Consider the following 22,064-nt stretch of genomic DNA (forward strand, 5'->3'; position numbering starts at 1 on the left):
CCGGTACTCAACCTGCTATCACCAGCCGTTAGCGAAACAGGATTTTTTTTCTCCGTTTATTTTTAATATTAATATTCTCACACAAAAATCACCGAAAATAGGGATAGGGTTGGGAAGACCCCTCTGCCCCTGGGGCAGAGAGACAGTGCAGTGCGAGGGTGCGGGACTGTAAACCCCCCACCCCTCCGCAGCCCCAGCGTGGAGAAAAAACCACCAACAAAACGAAAATAAAGCCCCAGAGAAACTCACCCCGGGGTGTCCCTGCCCCAGTGAGGCCCTGGCCCTGGGTTGTTTCACACTTAAAAAGAAAAGGGGGTGGGGGTGAAGGTCTGTGTTTTTAAAGTTGGCCGGGGCTGGGAAGGACGGGGTTCCTTTTCCTCATAGTTCTTTCTTTAAAACCTTTAATTTTTTTTATTTTATTATTTTTTTTTACAAAATACCATTTCAGTTCCCACTTCTTCCCCTACAGTACAGGAGTTGCTCACCCTCAGGTGGGGCTGGGGTCGGGTTGGGAGTGAGGGGTCTGGTCCGAGAAAGTGCAGGACGTAGGGGAGGGGAGCGGGTTTGAGCACCATGAGAACCCGGCTGGAGCCGCGGGCGGACGGGCGGAGACGGTCGGGCCGGGCCCGGACACACACTGGGGCACGGGGAAAGCCCGGCGATGGGCGGTCCCTGGAGGGGCGGGCAGGATGGCTTGGGGGTGTGGGAGGTCGGGTTTTCCCAAAAATGAATAAATAGAGGTGAGTGAGACTGTTATAAATTAAAAACAAAAAACAAAAAAAGAACAAAAAATACAAATCATAACCAAGTGAATAAAGAGACATGTACAGGGGTCACAGCTAGCATTGGAAGTAAAAAAGGAGGTTCCGGGGGAGGGGTAAAGCCCATAGAAAGAATCTCATTAAAAACCTCGGCTGCCGTAACGTCTATGTACATACACGAGCCGCGTGCATCTGCGCCGGGCGGGCGGGCGGCTGGCAGGGTGAGGGAACCCGTATGTGACCCCCGCCGCCGCCGGAGCCTGGTCCTTGTGTCTGTTGCTAAAAAGGCCAAAGTCGGTGAAGGGAGGCGCTGGTGGGCGAGGGGCTGCCAGCCCCCTCCCCCGTCTCCCATTTTTTTTTTCCTTTTTTCCTCGTATTTGCTAAAAAAAAAAAAGTGTTTTTCTTAATAAATTAAGTGAGGGGAGCTGCCAATGGGGTGGAAGGGCTGGGCCCGACCCCCTTCCCGGCCACAGGCGGGACCTAGGTCCAGCCCAGGCATGTGCTGGTGGCCCCGCGGCGCCCTGCGCGGGCAGGCAGGCGGGCGGGGCGTCCGGCCTCATCGCGACGTGCTGGCTGGGGCCTGGGGGGAGAAAGCCGGCGGGGGCTCAGAGAAAGGTGCGGCCAGGCTCCCGAAGCCCGTCCCTGCAGCCTGCCCCAGTGCCCTCCTCCGCTGCCCGCGCGCCCGCCGGGCCCTCACCAGCGTGAAGGCATCGTAGGCCTGAGCCAGCTCCTCAGTGCGGTACTGCTCCAGCACCACAACGCCCTGCAGGCCTGCGCTGCGGCGCCGGGCACAGCCCTCGCAGTGTACCAGGTACGTGTTGCGGCTGCCATTCTCACTTGTCACGAACAGGATGTTAAACACCTCCACCTGGGGCAGGGAGGAGAGTGCAGTCAGGGGGAGGCAGGGTCACTGTGGACACTCAGGGAGAGCAGGAGAGCCGGCCCACTCACATCGCACTCGTTGCAGTAGTAGGCTGGCTCGTCCTTGACCCGGCCCTGGTAAGCGATTTTCTTCCCTGCCCGCACCAGGCTCTCGCGTTGCACCTGGCAGTGCTTCATGGACTGCAGCAGGCAGAACCTGGGGAGCAGTGGGGTTGTGTTGAGATCACCGGCAGGGAGGAGACCTGGGGAAGGGCTGGAGCAAGGGCAGAGGGGTGGGCAGCCCCAGGGCCCTCCCCGCTTCATGTCTGGGTCACATCCTCTGTCCTGGGCATCTGTTATAGGCAAAATTTCCTGTGGCTTTTGTCTATTTGGACACTAGGAAAGGTCATGACAGCAAGGACCTAGTTAGCCTCCCCAGCACAGTAACACTAGGGGCACAGGCAGACAAGGATGGAGAGAGGTAAGAATGGGGTGGAGTCAGACAGGAAGAACAAGAACAGGGAACGGTCAGTGGAGGTCGGCTCCCACCCAAATAGGGTCCTCACTTGATCATCTTGAACAAGTCGGGGTCGCTGATTTTGACCGTGCGAGCCACGTTCCATGACACGTGAATCATGGGCACGATGGATTTGACGTTCTTCACCTCATTCCACTCGTATCGTTCCAGGGCCAGCTGGTACTGATAGGCTGCGGGCCAAAGGCGATCACAATAGGACTCTCAAACAGCCCCCAGACACCTAGGCCCAAGCCCCTTCCCTCACTGCTGGCGGCTCTCCAAGCCCCAGCCTCCCAGGCCCTTGCCGCTGAGGCGCCAGACCACGCCAACACCTGCCCCACCCTCTCACCGGTGAGAGGCCCCACGTTCCAGGCAATGTTGTTGCACCAGCCGGTGGCCTGCACCCAGTGAACAGTCCCCGCATTAATCCACACGAGGTCTCCAGGGCGCTGCACGAAGCGGTACACAGGGATATTGGATGCATAGAGATCATCCAAGATTGGCCACCAGGAACCCGTCAAGTAGTCCACGCCGTGCCTGCGGGGTGGCCACAAGTCAAGTAGGAACTGGGGACCGAGGGCGGGGACGCGGCAGTCTGACTTGCGCAGGACGGCACGCACCGATCACAGAAGGCGCTGATGGTCTCCCAGTAGTGTTCGTGCACCGCAAACCACTCGCAGTCGCCTGGGCCAATGTTGATGTTGACGGAGCAGAAGTTGTTATTCTCCTGGTGGCCTGCAGGGGTCGAAAGAGAACGGCATGGCTGGCCAGGTCGCAGCTGCGCTCCCCTACAGCCCCGCCCTCTGCCCTCATTGGCTGACGGCTGAGCGCCGCCGCCGGCCCCTCCTCTCGCGCTTTCCGCATCAGCGCGCACAGGCGTGGAGCGCACCTGGCGTTCGGCTGCCGGGCACCTTCATGTACAGCTGCACCGTGTTCATGCCGAGGATGGTGTGGCCCACGTGGCTCAGCATGTTGCCCGTGGATGTTACCCGCATGAAGGCGGGCAGCTTCAGCAGCTCCTGCAGCTGGGGCTTCCACCTGCGGTGCGAAAGTGCGACGAGAGGCTACACCCCGCCACGAGGTCCCAGCAGCACTCCTGCCCCAACTTCCCTGGCCTGAGCCCCACTGACCGCTTAGCATCAGACAAGTCGATGTTGGTGCCAAACTTGATGATGTGATGGTTCTTCGGATCTGGTGCGCTGCTGCTGGGGCGAAGAGCACAGGTTGGTGGAGAGCAGAGGGAGGGGAAGGAAGCAGGAACGGAAGGGGCACACCTGCACGGTACCTAGGAGGGGTTCCTGTGGTGCTGTCCGGCTCCTCTGACTCCTCATCCTCACTCTCCTTCTCCTCCTGCTCAGCCAGAAGGTAGGCAGGCCTGGGTCAGAGACCTTTCGAGAGCCCTCCCACCGCAGCCCCGTCCCAGGACCTGCCTCTGGCCACGTGCCTCTGGCCACGTTCTCGTCTCACCTGCAGAGACTCCTGGAAGGATGAGGCCTGGTACTGTGCGTACTTGGCAATGGTGGTGTGGGAACGGGAGCTCTCACAGGGCCAGATCTGCCGAGTGCCTGTCAGATCCCAGTTCTCATCTGAGGGCTGCTGCACCTGGGTGCGAACTTCCACGGTGTGTTCCCCACTCGCTTCCACCAGGGTCTTGGTGGAGAAGAGGCCCAAGTCTGGAAGGGAGGGCCGAGCAGGGTGTCGGGGCAGAGGCAGAGAGGACAGGGACCAAGGACCCAACCGACCCTTTCCCTTCCTACTTCTCTGGGCTCTGACAGGGTGGTCATAGGCTTAGCAGAGCTCAGCCCAGGAGAAATAGGCAGGAACCCTAGCCCCACAGGAAGCTGGGAGTGCTGGCCTCTATCTGCATCCTCACCAGCCCTCTTTCTCCTGCAGCTGCTCAAGGACTCAGCCCCTAGACCAGTGTTCCCAGGTGTGTGCGTGGCCATATGCACCGCACCTGACAGACACATAGTAGGTGCTCAATGAATGGCAGCTTCTTGTTTTCCCCATTTGGAGTCTAGTCAAAACAGCAGCTTCTTTGAGTTGCCATTGGATCCAATTAAAGATTAAAGATTCATTCAAGTGAAAGCCTGAAATGTGCTTCAAATAACTCAGTGTGGGGAAGGGAGAACATACAGGTATAAAGGAGGTAAGATTGACCTTTGTATTTCTATACAGCTTCCTCTAATTTTGTATGTGTTTGAAATTCTGCGCAATAAAAGACTGAGAGAAGCGCCCCAAAATCACAGATTTTCAGGGGTTTTCTAAAATCTGTATTATTCTCTTCCTTAATCACCAAATTCAGAAATGACTAATCAGGTCCTGACTATGGCCCCTTCCCCCTTGCCAAATGACGGAGAGAGACAGATGGGAGAAGAGCCCAAGGCCAGCTGACCCATCACTCAGTGGACTCCTCATAGCCACTGTCCTGAGTCTTCAAGTGTGGGATTTCTCAGAGGGTCCTACATGCCCCAGACCCTTGTAGCCCTCCCTGACACTTTCTGCCCCCCATACTCACTGAGCCGCAGGGAGCCCGCCAGGCCCCGGATCACTGTGATGGGATTTCGAGGGTCTGTACAGAACTGCAGCAGGACAGGTGAGAAGGCATCCCGTTTGCTCTCCAGCTGAGACATGACCAGGAGAGCTGGGGTCAGAGCCCTGGCCCAGGCTCAGAGCACCCCAGCAGTCCCCAACACTGTCTTAGAACCCTCTGGCAGGGGTGGTTGTGAGGCCAGGTGGCACACATACATAGATGCTGGGCGTAGGGGGGTTGAGTTTTTCCCGGGGCAGCTTCTCCTCAGTGTTGATCTTCGGTTTCACAGACTGGGCAGGGGAAAGGTAGGACTCTCGAAACTTCCCTTTCACCTTGGCATTCCTGTGGGAGGACAGTGGAATGAAGACAGAAACATCAGGGTGATGGGGGAAGGGAGCCTATCTCCTGGACAACCAAGCAGGCAGCCAACTCACTTGCTGGCGCGCACAACATCAGCAGCACAGTGGCTGATGGTGAGGTCTGCCATGCGCAGCCGCCGCTCTTCCACCTCAGAGGCGATAAAGGTCTCCTTGTCACCACTCTCTACCTTGATGAGCCGGATCTTCAGCTCTTTGGGGGGCCCCTCACTAAGTGAGCGCAGCTTCAGCATGTCGGCCCGGCTGACACCCGGTGGCCCTGGAGCTTCCTCCCGAGTCTTCTTTCCAGGGACGGAGACTGACGGGGGTGTGGGCTGCGCAGAAGGTGCAGGAGCTGATGGAGGGGCTGGAGCTGTGGGTGGCTTGGCCTTGGAGGCCCCGCCAAGATCAGGCCGGGACTTCTCACGACCCTGGATCTCCTCACTCTGCAGGTCCAGGTTCCCCAGCACCCGGCGGCTCTTTTCTTTGGGGGCCTTGGCCTTGGCCTTTGCCCTGCCCTCACGGGGCCGACGACCCACACTGTCCTTACAGGCCCGCCTGTGCCGCCGATGCTCCTTCTGATGCTCCTTCTGTCGCCGCTTACAGCTGCCTGACACTGCTGCCACCCCGCCACCCTCCTCCTTGGCCTGTGCGAGGGGCAGCAGTCGCTCAGTCCCACTGTCCGCTGGCTCTGCTGTGTCCACTGGGTCGGCTGGGTCAGTGGCACTCCGGCCCACCCGCTCCACAAGGGTCTCACAAGCCCGGCTGATCTCTTCTAGCACCTCAGACTCAGAGCGAGCAGGGGGCAGAGACAGGGGTGGGGGTGGTTGGGTGGGGGTCATGGGGCCCGGGACTGGCTCTTCGCCCGCCCTGCGCTCCCGGGCCCAGGGCCCGCCTGAGGTAGAGAACTGAGATGACGAGGAAGCAGAGGGCTGTGGGGAGCCCTGGGCGCTAGGGGCCGCTGAGGTGGGCGGCAGGGCGGTAGCACCTGATGGGGGGCCAGGGGAATACTGAGTGGTGGGCAAGGGCCCAGGCCGGGTGGAAACAGCTGCTCCAGTCCCCCGATAACAGTACTTTTGTCCCTCCAGCACAGAGGCCAAGGATTTGAGCAGGCTGGCCGGGCTGGCAGGTGGGGGTGGTGGTGGCTGTGGATGAGGGGGTGGAGGGAACTTGGCTAGAGGCGGTGGTGGTGGTAGGGCTGGTGGTGGCTTCTTCTCCTCTTCCTGGGTGGCCGTGGTGGTGGTGGTGGTGGTGGTGACGGTGACAGCAGGAGCAGTAGTGGTGGAGGCTGTGTCGGTGGGGAAAGGAGGCTGCAGAGATGCAAAGGGCTCCTTCAGTGGGGGTGGGGGGGCCACGCCTGCTTCGTGTTGTTGCTGTTCCTCTTCCTTGCGAATGGATTCGTCCAGCATCTTCATGATGTTGGCCAGCCCATCAGGTAGGATCTTGAATTCGGCTGGCTCCTCAAACTGGTCCTCCAGTGGAGTGGGGGGGAAATCAAAGAGTCGAGGGCCTCGGGCAGGCAGCTCCCCAACCCTGGGCGGCACAGGCTGGGGGGCTTTACTCAGGGGGCCTGGGGGTGGCCCCGGCCCCACCTCGGGGGTCTTTGGGAAGGAGACCCTGGGCCGGGGGCTCTCCGGGCGCCTGAAGCTTCCTGAGGTATTTTGGTGGCAGGAGGAAGGAGGGGCTGGAGGCAGGGCAAGAGTCAGGGGTACAAGAGGTGGGTCCTGGGGGTTCTGTGCTGGGCTGGGAGGCCGGGGAAGGGGGTCTATACTTCTGGCCAGATAGGGTGGTGGGGGAAAGGACACAGGCCCAGCAGGGCTGCTGCTGTGGCTGCCATTGTTGCTGTTGCTACTGCTGGTGGTTGGGGTTGGGGGAGTGGGAGGGGTGTGAGAATCCTGAGTGCCCACAGAAAAGCGGGAGGCCGGAGGCCCCAAGAAGCCCTCGCGATGGGGGAGGGGTGGTGGGGCAGGGCGGGGGGGTCCCTCAGTCCCAAAGAAGAGCTCTTCTAAGATCTCTCCATCCTCTCGGGCTGCCCGGCAGGCCGGACCCTTCAACCAGGCAGGGGGTGGTGCGGGGCGTAAGAGGCGGGGACAGGGGGGTGGAGGGGGGGAGGAAGGTCCAGGTGGCAGGGATAGGTGGGGAGTGGCAGCGGGAGCCCCCAAGAACGGTTTCCGACTGCTGTGTGCCGAGGGCCCCAGGCGGCCCTGGTGAGAGATCTCCAGCGCGGTAGTTTGGTAATGGTCAGCGCCGGGCTGCAAGTGTAGAAGCGGGTGGTAGGAGCATTGCTTGGGCCACCTCAAGACAAGCTCCACCCATCCCCCTACTCCACCCTCAGTTGTCACTCACAATGCCTGGGTTCGGCTCCACGCCCCGGAGACCATTGTTGCTGCTGCTGCTACTGCTGCTGCTGGTGGTGGTGCCGGGGAGGCCAGGGGGCCGGGAAGGGGCGTAAGGCACGCAGGCGGTGGTTGCTGCTGGTGAAACGCTGGAGTCCATCCGCGACCTCTGAACTCTGCTCTCTCTAAGGTCACTTCCGGGGGGACGGGTGGCAGGCAGGCAGCCATGGCTCTCTGCTCCTGGGGGGCGGGGGCCCGGGCCTGGGGGAGCAGCCGGGACCAGCCGGTGGCCAGGGGGGTGCGTGGTGTACGCTGGAGCTGGGTATGGATATGGGTGAGGCAGCGAGTGCCGCTGCTCCTATAGGAGATAAACAGGGATGCAGGATGAGGAATAGAGCACATGGGACTTGCAGGTGAGAGGTGAAAGGCAACAGGCAGGGGCTCACCTGGCGCTCTGGGGGTGCTGAACCCTTGCGCTCTGGGCCCCAGGCATCTCCATGCAGGGTACTCCACAGCCCTGGCTTGGTTAGCTGAAATGGGGGGCTGGTGGCCAGGCCAGGCAGGGGTGGTGGTGGCGGTGGTGGTGGTAATGGTGGTGGAGGCAGTGGCAGCCCTGGGGGAAGGCCGGTCTAGGAGAGAAGAGAGTGTGAGAATCCCATTCCTTGCCCAAGTCCTGCCTACTTACTGCCTGCTGGCCCCCCTATACCCACACCTGTTCAGAGTTGCAGCCTCTCCTTCGCTTGCCTCCAGGGCTGAGGCCCTCCTCCCCTGAGGGGCCTGAGAGTGCTGCAGGAGGCACAGGCTGCACCACCGGGGGTTCGGCAGCTCGCTTCACCGGGGGACCTCCCCGCTTGGCTCCATAGTTCCGCTTGTGCTAAGAACAAAAACAGAAAAGAGAAAATGGCACGGGTGCAGGCACAGCCTGGCTCTCTTCCCTAACCCACCCAGTGCCAGCCTCACCTCAAGGTGTAACAAGTTCCACACTTGCTCCAGTGGGGGCAGGACCTTGGCTCGGTGCTGGCAGGAGCCAGTATGGAAGTTCCAGAGCTGGGCCTGGGGGTGGGGGGACACGGGGCAGGGGCAGATGTCAGGCGGGGCACTGAGCCAGAAGGCACAATCGTACAATCCCGTCCCCCGCGCCTTGCCTTCTCCTACCTGCTGCAGTCGGCCAATGCGGTGCCCCAGCTCAGCGAAGCTTCCTCCGTATCGAAGGGCGCTGTGGTAGCAGCGTGTGGCCTCCTCACTGTCGTGCTCTGACTCGTACAGTTGCCCAAGCTGTTCCCAAAGCCCTGGCTGGGCTGGCTCCCGGAGCAATGCCTGCACATAGCCATGCAGGGATTCCAGCTTCCCATGGAGGGGTCTTGGAGTGGGCGCCCTACAGAGCAGAAGGGGTGGGGGTGTGGGTGGGGGTTGGCCTTGAGGGGACTCTTTCAAGGCCCCAGCCTTACCTCCTACCCCCAGAACCTTCAAATATCCACTCACCCTGGAGCATAATATGGTTTGTTGGGGTGCCCAGAACTACTGCCATGTGAAGGGGGTAGGGGAGCAGGAAGCGGGGGCTGCCCAATGCTGGCTGAGCATCTGGAGAGAGAAGGAGTCTGTTATATACGGCAAGAAGGAGCAGTCTTGTCCTACCTAGGCAGGAGGGGGCTGATGCACAGAAGCCCACAGAATGACAGGAACCCATGGAGAATGACACAGATTGAGGAATACAGAGATAGAAAGAGGTGTGCCTGGAGACAGAGGGCCCCAACTTCTCACCTGCCTCCAGGCAGCCATGCGCTACGAGGAGGGGGATGAGGCGGGCAGGAGCTCCAGGCCCCAGCACAGCTCAGGCCCCCAAGGGCAAAGGCTTCCCGTGCAGCGCGGGCCCCTGGAGGGTCCACTGCCCGATGCATCCAGCCTGAGTTGGGGATAAGAAATTATGCTCTTACTGGAGGCAAAACCAGAGCTGCCAGTGTACATCCAGCCAGCTCGGCCCCAGATTTTCCCTTACCAGGTCAGCAGTGGCCCCAGGAGCCCTGGAGATTGGGCACGGCCCCCTGCCCCAGCTCTCTGGGACGATGGTCCGGCTCCAGCCGCTCTGGTAAGAGTGCCTGCTACCCCCAGATGGCTGCCTGGGTCCTTTCACGGCCAATTCTACAGAGAGGAGGAAAGGGAGTGAGACAAGCTGGCCAGCACATAGTCAAGGCCCCGGGGCTGGGACGGGCGGACTGTGGCATCCACCAATTTGTCATTTGTGCAAAGGGCCCGACCTTAGCTTTCCCCAAAGGGAGGCCCGCCCGGCCCAACCACTCCCTAGAGGCCCAGGAGTGTGGCTGGGAGCCGGGACGTATGTGGCAGGGAACCAAAAGGCTGGTCAGAGGGACGGGGTGGCTGCGCTGCCAGGCTTCCAGTCCAGAGCCACCGGGCCGACTCGCAACGCAGCGGCCGCTTACCCGGCCTCCGTGGGAGCGTCCTCACACCGCGTCGGCGAGCTCCAGAGATCTGGCCAATCACAGGACTTCCTCTCTCCCCAGAAAGCCAATCATCACCCGTGTCTCCGCCTCAGTAACAGCCTGGCCGGAACCAATGGGAGCGAGGTGAGCCCGGCAGCGGTGGCCGGGGGAGGAGGGGCGCCGGAGCCGGTCAGACGAGCTCAGCCCGGGGTGACCCCGATGTGACCCCGCGGCTCCCACCTAAAGTCCCCATCTAGGATCTGACACTCCGGCCGTCAGAGCCAGAAGGCAGCCAGGACAAGACGCATGCGGATGAGGCCGGTTAGTCGCACGCTGCGGCCGGCGTGGGGGCTGGCGCTACCCGCAAGCCTCACGCACCCAGAGCCGCCGGTGGCCACGGCCAGGCCGCTCGAGTAGCCCCGCTCCCGGCCACCGCAAGACCGACGGACGGCAGACGGATGCAGAACGCAAAAAAGACGTCCCTCCCCTTCCTCACTTCACCTCGCCCAGTGACAGACCTCCCTACCCCGAGCGCCCCTAATAACTGTTTAGGGCTGGCCAGCCCACAGCGACTTCCACGGCACCCAAACCCGTTCGCGCCGCTATCAGGGCGCTCCACCCCCAACGCCTGACCCCGACTCAAACCTTGGTCAAGCCCCCAGTCTCATACCCAGTTCCTCCAGGTCCTCTACTTCCCCTGGCTTTCTGGGTCTTCAATACAGACCGACCCCCAAAATCAGACCCCTTTTAGTCCCCCAACTTCCGAGAAGTCGCGCACAGCGGTCCCGAGTGGCCCCTCTCTCGTGGCTCGCGTATCCTCTCTGCCCTTCCCCGCCGGGGCCACGCGGTTCCCCACGGCCCACGTGGCCCCCGCCCCCCAAGGGAGGGGGGATTTCGGGGGTTGCCCGTGACGTGGCTACTTGCGCAGCGGAAGCGGTGTGTGTAAATGTACGGGGGGGGGTCCTGAGGGAGGGAGGAGGGCGGGGCCCGACAGGCAGTGACATCACCCTTGTCCCACTCTCACCGCCCACTCCCTTAAAGAACCCAGAACCTGTTTCACTTCCTCCTTCACGCCCCCCCCACCCTTTCGCTTTGGTGCCGGCTGGACCCCCGACTGGCACAGCGCTCCCCTCTCCTGGGCACCTTCCCTTTAGCCCCAGCTCTTCCTTCTCGCCTCTCTGAGCCCAGGAGCTGCGTCCCCGCGCCTCCTCTTTGCCTACCCGGCGTCCCCGCAGGTAGGGAGCCGGCTCGGCTCCCGGGATCGGTTCATTGAGAGTCTAGAGTACAAAGAGCAGCGAGAGGCGAGTGTCGAGTACAAAGCGGCGGGGGCGGGGCCAGCGCTCCAGCTGGAGCGAGCGCCGGGCAGGAAGCCGGGGGAGAGTGAGCGACGAGGGGCTGGGGGTGGCTGGAAAGTTCGCCTTCGTTGAGAGAAGTCTGCGCTGTGGGGAAATTTCCACCCAGCCCACAAGGGCAGACGGGTTTCTGGTGAAAAGAGCCTTCCTTCCCGAAGGGGCAAGGTCGTTTGTTTGCATGGAAGCGCTTGGACCCTACAGGTCCCTGCGTGCCACTCTCCGCCAAGCCCTTGCGGTCGCTTGGGCCCCGCGGACCCTCTCCGCGGTTCACGTGGTATTACTGTCAGAACTCTCTCCTCACTAGAGGAAGCATCCTTTCCATCAGTAACCAAGCCAGGTACGGCGCTGAACTGTGGTCAACTATGGCCCTCCCTGACTGACCCCACCCGAGTACCGAGGCAGGGGCGGGGAGGAGACCCAAAGACAAGACGTGGAGAGGGAGCTGGGGAACCAGACAACAGAGGGGCAGATGCCTGCTTGGGAAGTGGTCCCGAGAGCGCCGCCAGTTACCAGGAAAGGCAGCTTCCCCTTCGGCGATGATGACACTTCCCCTCTGCCACTTCCCCTTTCCCACGGGGAACTGACTCAGCTTTCCCTAAGTCAGTGAGTGCCGTCCCTCCAGCCCCCTGCTCTTCCACCTTTACCCACAAAGCCCCACGCCAGCACCCAAGAATACAAAGCCCTCACTTGAAGACAAAACTTCCTGTACACTAAACACACACTCATTCTCACCAGCCACCTCGGATCCTTGTCCGCACCCCGGACCCAGGCGCTGGACTCCTCACTCGCCCCCCGTACAAAGCCCTCCCTCGGGGTCTGATTCAGGCTTGGGGTGGGGGAGCGTGAGTCACCCAGAAAACCTTCCCCTCTTCCCACTGACTCAGCCCCCGCCTCCCTGAACACACACAGACACACAGTCAGAGGCAGACACAACTCCTCAGCCCACACACCGGCTCACCACCGGTCCCGCGGAATTTCCCCTCTCGTCTTCCCCCACGATGGCCCCTCCCCGTGCCGGGCAGCCCCGACGCGGCGCTTGCACCTGTTCCCCAGCCGCCGCCAGCTCGCGCTCCACTCTCACCTCCACTCTCGCTCTGGGGCAAGAATAGCCCTCCCTGACTCCCGGTGTCCATACTAACCAAGGGAAGGGAACCACGGACAAGCACAAAGACTGACACCCACAGACTCCTCGAAGACAGGCGAGAGGTAGACGCACGCGGCCAGAGCCAGGCTGGGAGGTCGATATACTGAGGCAGACATTCCAGCCTCTCCCGACCCGACCCACAACCTCGGGAGCCAGCGGCTCTGAAAGGGTTAATTCCGTTCCCGCCGAGGCCACACCCTCTCCATCCGGGCACTCCCGGCAAAGCCCAGCTCCGCCCACTCCATCCGGGCCCTGGACTCGGGACTTTAACCGACCCCCTATCCCCCGCCCCCGCTGGAGCCCCAAGAGAGAAACACTCCATCAATCACACCCACTTAACTCTCTCTGGGCTTGAGCCGAGGAGCCCCTCCGCGCAGCGCCGCAGCCGCGCGGGACGCGTGGTAAGAGGTCCGAAGTGCGCACGCAAACTCACGTGACGGCCAGAGACAAGAGCCCGCAGATAGGGTTTTACCGAGCCGGCAATCAGCGGGCATGCTGCGCGCGCGCCGAGGTGGGGCGGTCCAGGACCCTCGTCTCAACCCGCTCCCTGCCCGTCCTCATCACGCCTGGTGGAAGCGAGGGGTTACAGGCTCGCTTCTTACCTGGGGGAGGGGGAGGCGGAGGGGAGGGCCGCCGGCTGAGGCTCCGCTGTGACTCAGCCACCCGGGCAGGCCGCCCGCCCGGGATTCCCTTCCCCAGCCTTCCCCCGGCTGCCGGCCCCTCCCCGCCCCCCACCGAGGAGTGACGGTGCCGGCCCCGGCCCGCTATGTGTCACTGCAGGCCTTGTGTCTGCCTCTGACTGGGCGCTGTGTTCACCAGTCTGTCTGACACGGTCGGCTGTGCGTGGGTCCCGGTGTCTGTCTCCGCGTGCACCTGCATATCTGCTCATCTTGTCTCCCTCTGTGCCTGCGTCTGACGCGTTCCTGTCATTATCCCTGTCTACATGACTCCGCGGGGCTGTCTCTGTCTGTGTGTCTGCCTAGCTCCTGTCTCGGTCTTTTGTCTGGGTCTGCCTCTGCATCACTAGCGTGATCACGTGTGTCTCCGCACATGCCCTTCTGTGTTTGCCTTCATGTTACTGAACAGAGTCGGGGCGACACTGGCGCAGGCCCACCCTGCTGACTCCTTGCTACACCTGATGTCTCGCTGGATCAGTGATCATTCTGAGTCAAGAATTTGGAGGTCTGTCTGCCTTCAATCAAGTTCTGTCCCATCCCTCGACATCCCTGCTTATCCTCAGAGCTCCCTGTGGCTCCCACTGTGGTGATAACTGCTAGCATTTCGTGAATATTTGTTACATGCCAGGCACTGTATGAAGTATTTTACAAGCATTTCTTTTACTCCTCCCCAAAACCTGACATAGGAGGTACTCTGATTACCCCTATTTTACAGATGAGGAAATTGAGGCCCAGAGAGGATAGGTGACTTGGCCAAAGTCATTCTGCAAGTGAAGAATGAAAGAGCTAGGCTTCTTTCCAGAGCCACATTCTTACCAGTCTTATATACTGCCTCTGTCCTACTCTCCCTCCCTTGGTTTTATCCTCACAGGCCATCTCCTGGGTCAACCTTCCTTTCAGCTCTACCCATGTTACCATCCCCAGTGTCTCACGTCCTCTAGAGGAGAAAGTAGGAGGCTGTGCAGCAAATCTCAGAAGTCATAGGTTCTTGGTAATGAAGCTCATTCAGTTAACATTCAACAGAAATCCACCATGCACCCCAATGTGCAAAACATCAAGCAAAATAGTGAGACACACATAGAAAAAAACAGTCCCACTCAACAAACCCCATATGTAATGAGGAAGAACAACACAGAGAGAACTTAAGCCCTTGGCTTAGGGATTATCTTCCCTTTTCTCCTACAAAGGAATGGGAAATAAAGCAGGGCCTCAGGCAGAGAACTGACGAAGAGAGAGGGAAGCAGAAGAGTAAGACTTAGGTATGGGGGCAAATGCTATAGTGCAGTGGGGAGAGAATGGGACTGAAAGAGATCTGGAAGAAAGGTGAAATGCCAAGACTGCTGTGGCTGGCAGTGATCTCCAGTATCTCCCCAAATAAATTCTGAACACCCTCCAAAAGCCAGGGTGTTCAACAACTCCTATAGGGACAAAGCCCTTTCCCTACCAAGAAAAAAGTCCTCCAGGGTAGCTCATACCCACTTTTCAGCTTGCAAACTTCATCTTCATTTCAATAAGCAACTGAGTTGTAGCACTAGGGAGATAGTGGGGAAAAGATTTTTTGGTAGTAGTGGAGAGGCTGGTGAAGTACAGGGCTGAACCATTTATAGGAGATAGAAGGGAGGTCCATAAACCAGGAGGGCTGAACCACTCAAGCACCACATGGTGGGGTGCTTAGAATTGGACTGGACCATTCTGAAGAGTGGGCATGATCCAGATCATACCGAGCATCTCCAACCATGTGGTGCAGTTAGACTGCTGAGGAGAGAGGGTCACTCAGACAGGACTTACCAGATGGAGTGTGGTGTGCCCTGTCTCATTGGAACCAGCACCCCAGCAGTGCGGTACAACAGACCACAGTGGGTGGGGTGGGCAGTGCTACGGGGCTGGCATGTTGCCCTGGGGGGAACCTAAAAGAAAAAAGTCAGTTAGAGGTGGGGGTCTCCCAGGCTGGAGGATTTTCATGGGCTCCCTGCCCCCCTCATTAAGGAGAAACCTGGCTCTGGTGGTCACATATGATGGGAGAATCTGTTTCCATGGCAACCAGAAAAAGCCATCCCCAAAGTGGTCGTCCAACCTTCCCCTTTGGGAAGCAGGCTCGATCAGTTGGTAAGGGGCCATGATATGGCATCTGAGTAAGTCTACGGTAGACCCCAAACCCGTGATCCCTCTTCTGACAGGACCCTCCTGCTGAGACTCCCTGGCCCCCAAGTCGCCCCAGCTGCTCTGACTTCTGTACACAAGCCAGCCTAAGTCCTAGCACCAGGGCATGCAGACCCTCTTCCTTCAGCTCTGTGTCCTCTCCAACCTTATCAAGACACCAGATAGTCAACCCCACCCTCTGGACTCTGCCCCCTCTTCTTCCCCCAGGCGGGTGCAGGCAGGTCTTGGCTAGCAGCACAGGTAGCCAGACTAGATGAACGGGCCCAACAGGGAGGGGCCATCCTCCCCTGCGAGAACTCTGACTCTGGGCCTGAGCCTGGAAGTAGCCTCCACTGCAAGCCTCCCCTCCCTGCCAACCCCAAGGCAATATCCTGTTTCCCCATCACCTCCTTCCTCTTATGTGGCCTAAGAAGGTGATACATGCCCACTCCCTTCCCAGCCCTCATAGACAAGAAGCTAGGTCTTTTAGCATAAGTCCAAGGCCAAGAATCAGGTGTCCATCAGGGGTCAGAGCTAAGTTGGCCCTCACCTCAGACTCGCTCCTCAGGGACCTATGTTTTCTGCTCCCTTAATCACAGTTCTCTGCCCTTGTGGACCCAAACACTTGGGGTCCCAATCTAATCTCTATATTCCCTAGCCTTCCGGCCCCCATCCTTCCCCTTGCCCCAGAGACTCAGGCCTCTAGCCCCCAGTCTCCATGATGCAATGTTCCGCAAGCTTCTGTGGCTGCTGATGACACTGCCCCCAGGGAGGTGCTATTTCTGACCCACCAAGCCTCCTTACTGAGCCAGGGTAGTGGTCAGCTGTAGGTGGGACAGGTCAGGCAGGCAAGGCCCTTCTGCTCGGGAAGGGAGCTTCAGGCTAGAACTCTCCAGGACAGGGAGGCTCACAACCTGGGAGCAGGGAGTGTGTATCTATAGTCTGTGGCATCTGTGTTCTGCGGTTGTGCTGGGGGAGGGACTCGGGAAGGGCTAGTCTAGAGAGCAGAGTGAGCAGACTTTAGGACAGACCTAGAGGAGGAGTGAAGGGGAAGCCTAGGGGGTTAGAGGGTGTGTGAGGGGTGTCTGGACAACAGAGTGGGGGAGGGGCTAACAGCCATTTAAAGGGCCAGCCCCAGAGCTTTAATCCCTCACCAGCCCTGGCCCCAAGCCGGAGGCTGTAATTCATCTGTCCAACAGCTGGGGTGTGTGTGTTTGTGTGTGTGTGTGTGTGTGTGTGTGTGTGTGTGTGTGTGTATTTGTGAGGGGGGCATGTGGACGGGAAGGGGGAGCTGGGCTGGGGGAGGGGCTGGGGCTTTCTTGTGCACAGAGCCAAACAACAAAAGCGGAAGCTGAAGTGCCAGCTCCAAAGTGCCCAGGCCAGACCCCTGACCTGCAGACCGGCCAGTGGCCCTTCACCTGGTGGCCGACAGACTCCATAGTTTGGACTCAAGGATTCTTGGCCAAGGAGTCGGTGGACCCAAAGGTGGGGCCCTGGAAAAAGCCCAGGCTGTGTACCCCCCAGGCAGGCTGTCACCCCTCATTGCACCTTCCCAGCCGCAGCACTGTCCCAGACCTGGCAGGCCCAGCAACAGACTCAGCCTCAAATGCCCTGTTCACCAGCCAAGCCTCCCCAGACATGGCCTGCCGGCTCCCCCTCCCGCCGGCGCAGGGTGGCAGCGGCCACACCGAGGCTGTCCCTTTAAATCATTACCACCCCTGATTGTGTGGACGAACCAAGGGCCCTGCCCCCCAGGCAGGCGGCTTGCCACCTCCCCCCCATGAGTCCCCAGAAATGTGAGGGCCATTTAAAGGGACAACGGAGAGGCAGCCAGGTCTCTAACTGCCCCCCCACCCCCACCCTACACACACTCACAGACCCTTTCCCCAGCGACACACAGCCCCTTACCCCTCCAGGGGGCCCCCTAAATTCCGGTTCTCTCCCCACCCCTAGAGACTGCTAGAAGGAGAAAGGGGGCCAGAGTTGGGGAGGCGGGGAACTGGGGGGGAGCAAAAAAAGGCAGGGACTCCCTCCTCCCCGACAGCCCCAGGGGACAGGTCGGAAGGGAAGCAAGAGCCCAAAGCAGCAGCCAGACAGAGCCCCAAAAGGTGCCCTGGGCAGACCCAGGGCGCACAGGCTGTTGAGCGAGAAGGGAATCAGGCTGCACGAGATGCCGGCGCGGCCAGCGGGCGATAAGCCCAAGTGGGGGCGATGGAACAAGGAAGGCCAGGGAAAAGAGGCAAGGCCGGGGAGAAACGGGGAGACGGAAAGGGGAAAAGGGGTCATCCGGGAAGGTGTGGAGGAAAATCAGAGAGGGGAGGGCGAGCCAGGCCGGGGTTACCTGCTGGGTGTCTGTCCCCCGGCGGTGCCCCCGGAGTCCGGGTAGGGAGGGGGGGAAGCAGCAGGGGGGGGAGTGGGGGCTGGGGGGGCGGGGGAGACGGTCCCTCCTCTGCCTCCTGGGCCTGCCCCGGCGCTTGCAGCCTCTGCCTCCCTCCCTCCTCCTCCCCGTCCCTGAGTCCCGGAGTCAAACAAAGAACTGTAGCAGGCTCTCCCCAACCCCCTCCCTCCTCCTCCTCCTCCTCCTCCACCTCCTCCTCCCCTCCCTCCCTCCCCACCAGCAGGCTCCCTCCTCCTCCCTTCCGGTCTCTTCCTTTAACTACCCGCCCCCCCAGCCCCCAGCACTAGTCTCTCTCCACCCACCCACCCCAACCTTGTACACACCCCTCAGCCTAGCCCTGTCCCCACTAGAGAAACTGTGGAGTCCCTCTGCAAAATGAAAGGCTCCAGAGATCAACATGGGAGGGGACTGAGGTCTTGCTTCAAAATCAAGAACCATAATACAATTATTTTATTTTCAAGGCCCACGGAATAGTCTTATCTATTTCTTCTCCAAGAGGAAAAAAAAAAATCCTAAAGAAAGCAATACAAATCTGCCTAAAGCCTTCATCAAATAAAATGCACAAAGCAGTTGAAGCTAATCCCCAGCCCCCTAACCCCAATCTCCAAATTAACACAAACTATCCACTCCCCCTTAACAAACTCCTAGGGTTACTGCTGGTTTGGAGCAGACCCACAATAATAATAATAAACTAGTAACTAACATCATTTAATAATAAAAGTATTTCATAACAACAATCACTCATTCTGTGTTCATTCTGTGCCAGGCACAGTGCTAGGTGATTTGCATAAATTCTCTCATTTTTTTCCTCCCAGCGGCCTTCTAGGTAGGTATTGATATTTAAATGTTCAAGATTAACATACGAAGCTCAGAGAGGTTCTGACCTTTCCAAGTCCTAGTAGCCACTAAGTGAGAGAGCTGGAATTAGAATCCAAGTCTGATCTGACAGCCCAAGCTCTAAGGTACATAAAAGCACAAACCGATTCATTCCAATACCATCACCAACCCTAGGACTTAATAGAGAAGAACAACCATAGCAATCAACTGAGTCCCCCTCCACCAAGTGAGAGGCTACAAACCGATTCACCCGCATACACACAATAAAGACCCTGACTTTTCAGCCTAATACTGTTTCTTGACCCTTTTCCTTTCATTGTTTGCAGATGGGGGTGTGCCATTAAGGGGATTTCAGGGATAAGCTGGTGTGTAGTGAACCCCCCATACTACACACCAACTCTTCCGTCTTTCAACCACTCCCACTTCAAATCAATCTGGGGAAGGGGGCAATAGGACACTTGGCCATGCAGCAGGTGGGAAAGTAAAATGACGGCAAGATAGCTTTTTCTATGGGGGCGGAGCCTTGGAGGGGAAGCTCTTCTGTGCCAATCTAGGGAAAAGTGACCCAAGGCTCCCTCAGCCCAGCAAAGGGGCAAAGTCTTTCAGCCACACCACACCCGTGCCCCTCCCCCTCACAAAACTCCAGGCCGGGGTTTCCCACCTGCAGGATGCTAAGACCAATGGAAGGGAGAGGGGAAAGAGATGGCACGGGACTGGAACTGGACTCGGGGCAGAGGTGGGAGGGAATGGAAGGGGGAGGAAGCCTCATTGCCTGGCAACCATCCAGGGACACGTGCACTAGTGACATCATCCCAGGCCACCTCTAACACAGACCTTTGACCCCTACGGGGCGCAGTGGGTGTGCTGGCTAAGCTTCCTGGAAACACCCTTAGGAATTCTGGGAACCCAAAAAGGAGACATAAGAAGAAACCCAGGCATCCTTATCTCTTTTACCCCTAATACGACTCCAATCCCAGGGAATCAGGCCTCTTGCCTGTCTCCTCCTCTCCGCCTGCAGCCCTGACCTCCCAACCCACATTTCTGAAGGGAGTCGGCCCGACACGCCCCTCGGAGATACTGTGCCTTCTCTCTCCTGGGGGAGATCTCGGTGGGGGCCGGCAGGCGGGGACGGGGGCACCGGGTCCCGCGGGGCTCCGTCTTCCATCTGCAGGATCCCCCGTGCCCCAGCCGGCCGCCAGCCGGAATCTGTCTGGGTCCCCGACTCTCCCGCCCCTCCCCGCGCTGTTCCAGGGCGGAGTCTGTGGAGTTGAAACCAGGACACGGCGAGAGGAAGAGTTATATAACCGAGAGAAGCGGAGAAGGACGAGTGGAGACAGGGACAGACAGCCCGAAAGGAGCCGAGGGAGGTGCAAAGAACGCCGGGGCGAACGAGGAGGAAACGTTAGGAATGGGAAGGGTTTTGGTGCACATCAAAGAGCAGGAATTCACGCGAAGAAGGGGCGTGATGGCCCAGAGGAATCACCTGGGCCGTCCGGGGCTTCCCCGCAGTGCCCTCCTCCGCCACCAACAGCAGCTGGGCCCAGGCGGGAGAAGCCTTGGGAAGGGGCGCTGGTACTCGCTCGCTTTCTCTTGGGAAAGCAACTTAAGCCAGAGCCCGGGAAGGCAGCGGCCGAGCAGATGGGGCCGGAAACCACAGCTCCGCCCAGCCCACCTGGGAGTGTGGGGCGCCAGATGGGGGGAGGTGGGGAACAGGTAGTCGGCCCTCCCAAGCCAAACTAGGCATTATAGTCGCGACCGGCGAAACGGTGCAGACCGACCGAGACGTGTGGGTCCCCACGGGCTGAGGAGCGCAGTCTTGAGCGGCTTTACAGACTCCACCAGGGAAGGGGGCGCCCGGCTCGCCGCGCAGGCGCAACGGGGTGCTCGGGCGCGTGCGGCGCAGGGCGGGGGGTGGGCGCGAGCGTGTGGGAGTGCACGTGCGGGTCCCGGGCAGCTGCTGCCTCCCAGCCTCCGCCGCTGCCCCTCCCCTCTCCCGTTCCCGTCGCTATCATCCCCCTTCCCCATTGGCTGCCAGGGCCCTGACGTCAGGATCGACCGCTGGAGCGGATTGGACGGACGGGAGAGTTCGGGAATCCAGCTCCCAAGTCTCGCCCTCCAGTTACTCTGGCAACAGGACAAGCAACCCCGAGGAGGGAAGGGGAGCCGAGGTGAACGCTGCGCCTCGGTCCCTCCCCCTCCGGACAACCGCCGAGTCCCCTTAGGTCGCGGCGCAGCTCGCTACCTCCCCGCCTTCCTCCCAGGGCTCTTCCTGTCCCGGGAACCAGGCGTCCTGCCCTCGACCTTCCCCACAGTCTTCAGGCCCTCCGCTCTCTCTAACCCCCACCTAGTGTCACAACATAAGCTGCAGCAAACAGGAAGCGAATCTACGTCGCTTAGCAACCACCCCGCGTGCCCCCCTCCCCACTATTTACCCCAGCCCGGAGAAGCAGAGATTGAGTCCCCAGCCCCTCCCCATCTTCTCCGCTGCGACCTCCTGCCCACAATTTCCTGTGAGGGGGCCCAGATGACAGGAAGTCAAGTGGGGGCCTCAGCCCACCTTTCCCTTGGACCGGGGCGGGGGGCTTCAGCTACTTTCAGGGTCACATCCCCTACCCGCCCTGGGTACGTCTCGCCCTCGCCATCTTGTGGCTACGTTGGGAAGGCTCCGCACCAAGAAGCTGTGCGGGGCGCGCGAGGGCTCAGGAACGGCGGAGTGGGAGAAGGACCGGGGATGAGGAGGCTAGCGGGGCGAGACGGAGCGAAAGGGAGGCGCAGTGGGGGGAGTGGGAAGACGAAGGCTACCGCTGGGAAGCTCTTGGGGCCGCTGGTCGGAAGGTCAGGCGGAGGCTTCTACACCTCACCAGTGCAGAGAACTGGAGGGAGACTTAAAGTAGCCCTGGGACAAGGACACACCCAAGTCTTACCACATCTGACCTTACTGGGCGATGACATTGACCTGTCTGCAAACTCTGCCCTTTAGTCCTGCCCTTCAGTAAGGACCTCCGCGCCCCGCCCCGCCCTGGAGTCGGGAAGGGGAATCCCAGCCCAAGGGGAACGGGGAGTCCTTTCAGGCCCCTCTGGACATCTGGAACCTGCGACATCTGCCTCCCAGTTCTTCCTCCTTCCCCGCCGTACTCTCTTCTAGGGGACCCATGACCTTCGCCCCAGTCTTCTTCCCAGTGCCCTTCCCAAGACCCAAACGTCCATCCCCAGCTCTACCCCTCCAGAGACTCAGGCGTCCTGCCCTGCTGCACGGAGAGGGTTTCCCTCTTTCCAGACGTCCTCGCGGCTCCCCGTTACCTGGTTCTGGGGGGGGTCCCAGGTGTTCAGTCTCCCCAAGGTATCCCAGGGGGTCGAGCGGCCCCCCCTTCTCCCAGGCCGGGGCTGGGGGGGCCGCTCCGCCCAGTGGCGCAGTTGGATTTTCCAACACAAACACCCGCACCCCCGCTCCCCAGCCCCGCCCCCTTCTTGTGGTCCCGCCCCTCCTCGCGCTCTAGTCCCCCTCTCCGGCTCCGCCCCGTCTTCTGCCGGTCCCGCTCGCCTCAGGGCGTGTGCCGGCTAGGATGCCGGGTGCAGGGTGCGGGCTTCAGGGTGCAGTGTACGGGGTTCAGCCCTGATCCCTGCCTGACAAATCCCTACCCATTTGGATCACGCGCCCTTCTAAGGTAAGCCCCGCCCCACCCACTGAAGTCCTGCCCGGAGACTTAAGCCACAG

The 22,064-nt window shown here is 60.2% G+C and overlaps 1 protein-coding gene across 18 annotated transcripts; it reads right to left on the minus strand.

Annotated features, from left to right (window-relative positions):
- Positions 1 to 39: 39 nt before the first annotated feature.
- On the minus strand, positions 40 to 21,784 carry KDM6B (lysine demethylase 6B). 18 transcript variants are annotated; one of them, XM_055258233.2, is made up of 24 exons: positions 21,650 to 21,784; positions 14,764 to 14,882; positions 9,803 to 9,922; positions 9,361 to 9,503; positions 9,126 to 9,267; positions 8,847 to 8,945; positions 8,520 to 8,739; positions 8,325 to 8,417; positions 8,077 to 8,238; positions 7,811 to 7,993; positions 7,375 to 7,722; positions 5,107 to 7,280; positions 4,888 to 5,014; positions 4,658 to 4,763; positions 3,607 to 3,812; positions 3,425 to 3,489; positions 3,270 to 3,341; positions 3,029 to 3,177; positions 2,760 to 2,874; positions 2,489 to 2,676; positions 2,189 to 2,330; positions 1,713 to 1,839; positions 1,459 to 1,629; positions 40 to 1,341 (listed from the first exon to the last, which is right to left on the minus strand). In XM_055258233.2, the coding sequence occupies exons 5-24, from the start codon at positions 9,260 to 9,262 to the stop codon at positions 1,318 to 1,320; spliced, it is 4,908 nt and encodes a 1,635-aa protein (XP_055114208.2). In that variant the 5' UTR covers positions 9,263 to 9,267; positions 9,361 to 9,503; positions 9,803 to 9,922; positions 14,764 to 14,882; positions 21,650 to 21,784; the 3' UTR covers positions 40 to 1,317. The 18 variants fall into 18 exon arrangements, with proteins under 18 accessions (XP_055114208.2, XP_063485574.1, XP_063485566.1 ...); XM_063629504.1 differs by lacking the exon at positions 21,650 to 21,784 and adding an exon at positions 19,833 to 20,287; XM_063629496.1 differs by having other exon boundaries at positions 40 to 1,629; positions 21,650 to 21,778.
- Between the last annotated feature and the right edge of the window lie 280 nt (positions 21,785 to 22,064).

The sequence above is a fragment of the Symphalangus syndactylus genome, chromosome 20 (assembly GCF_028878055.3).
Source record: "Symphalangus syndactylus isolate Jambi chromosome 20, NHGRI_mSymSyn1-v2.1_pri, whole genome shotgun sequence".
NCBI lineage: Eukaryota > Metazoa > Chordata > Mammalia > Primates > Hylobatidae > Symphalangus > Symphalangus syndactylus.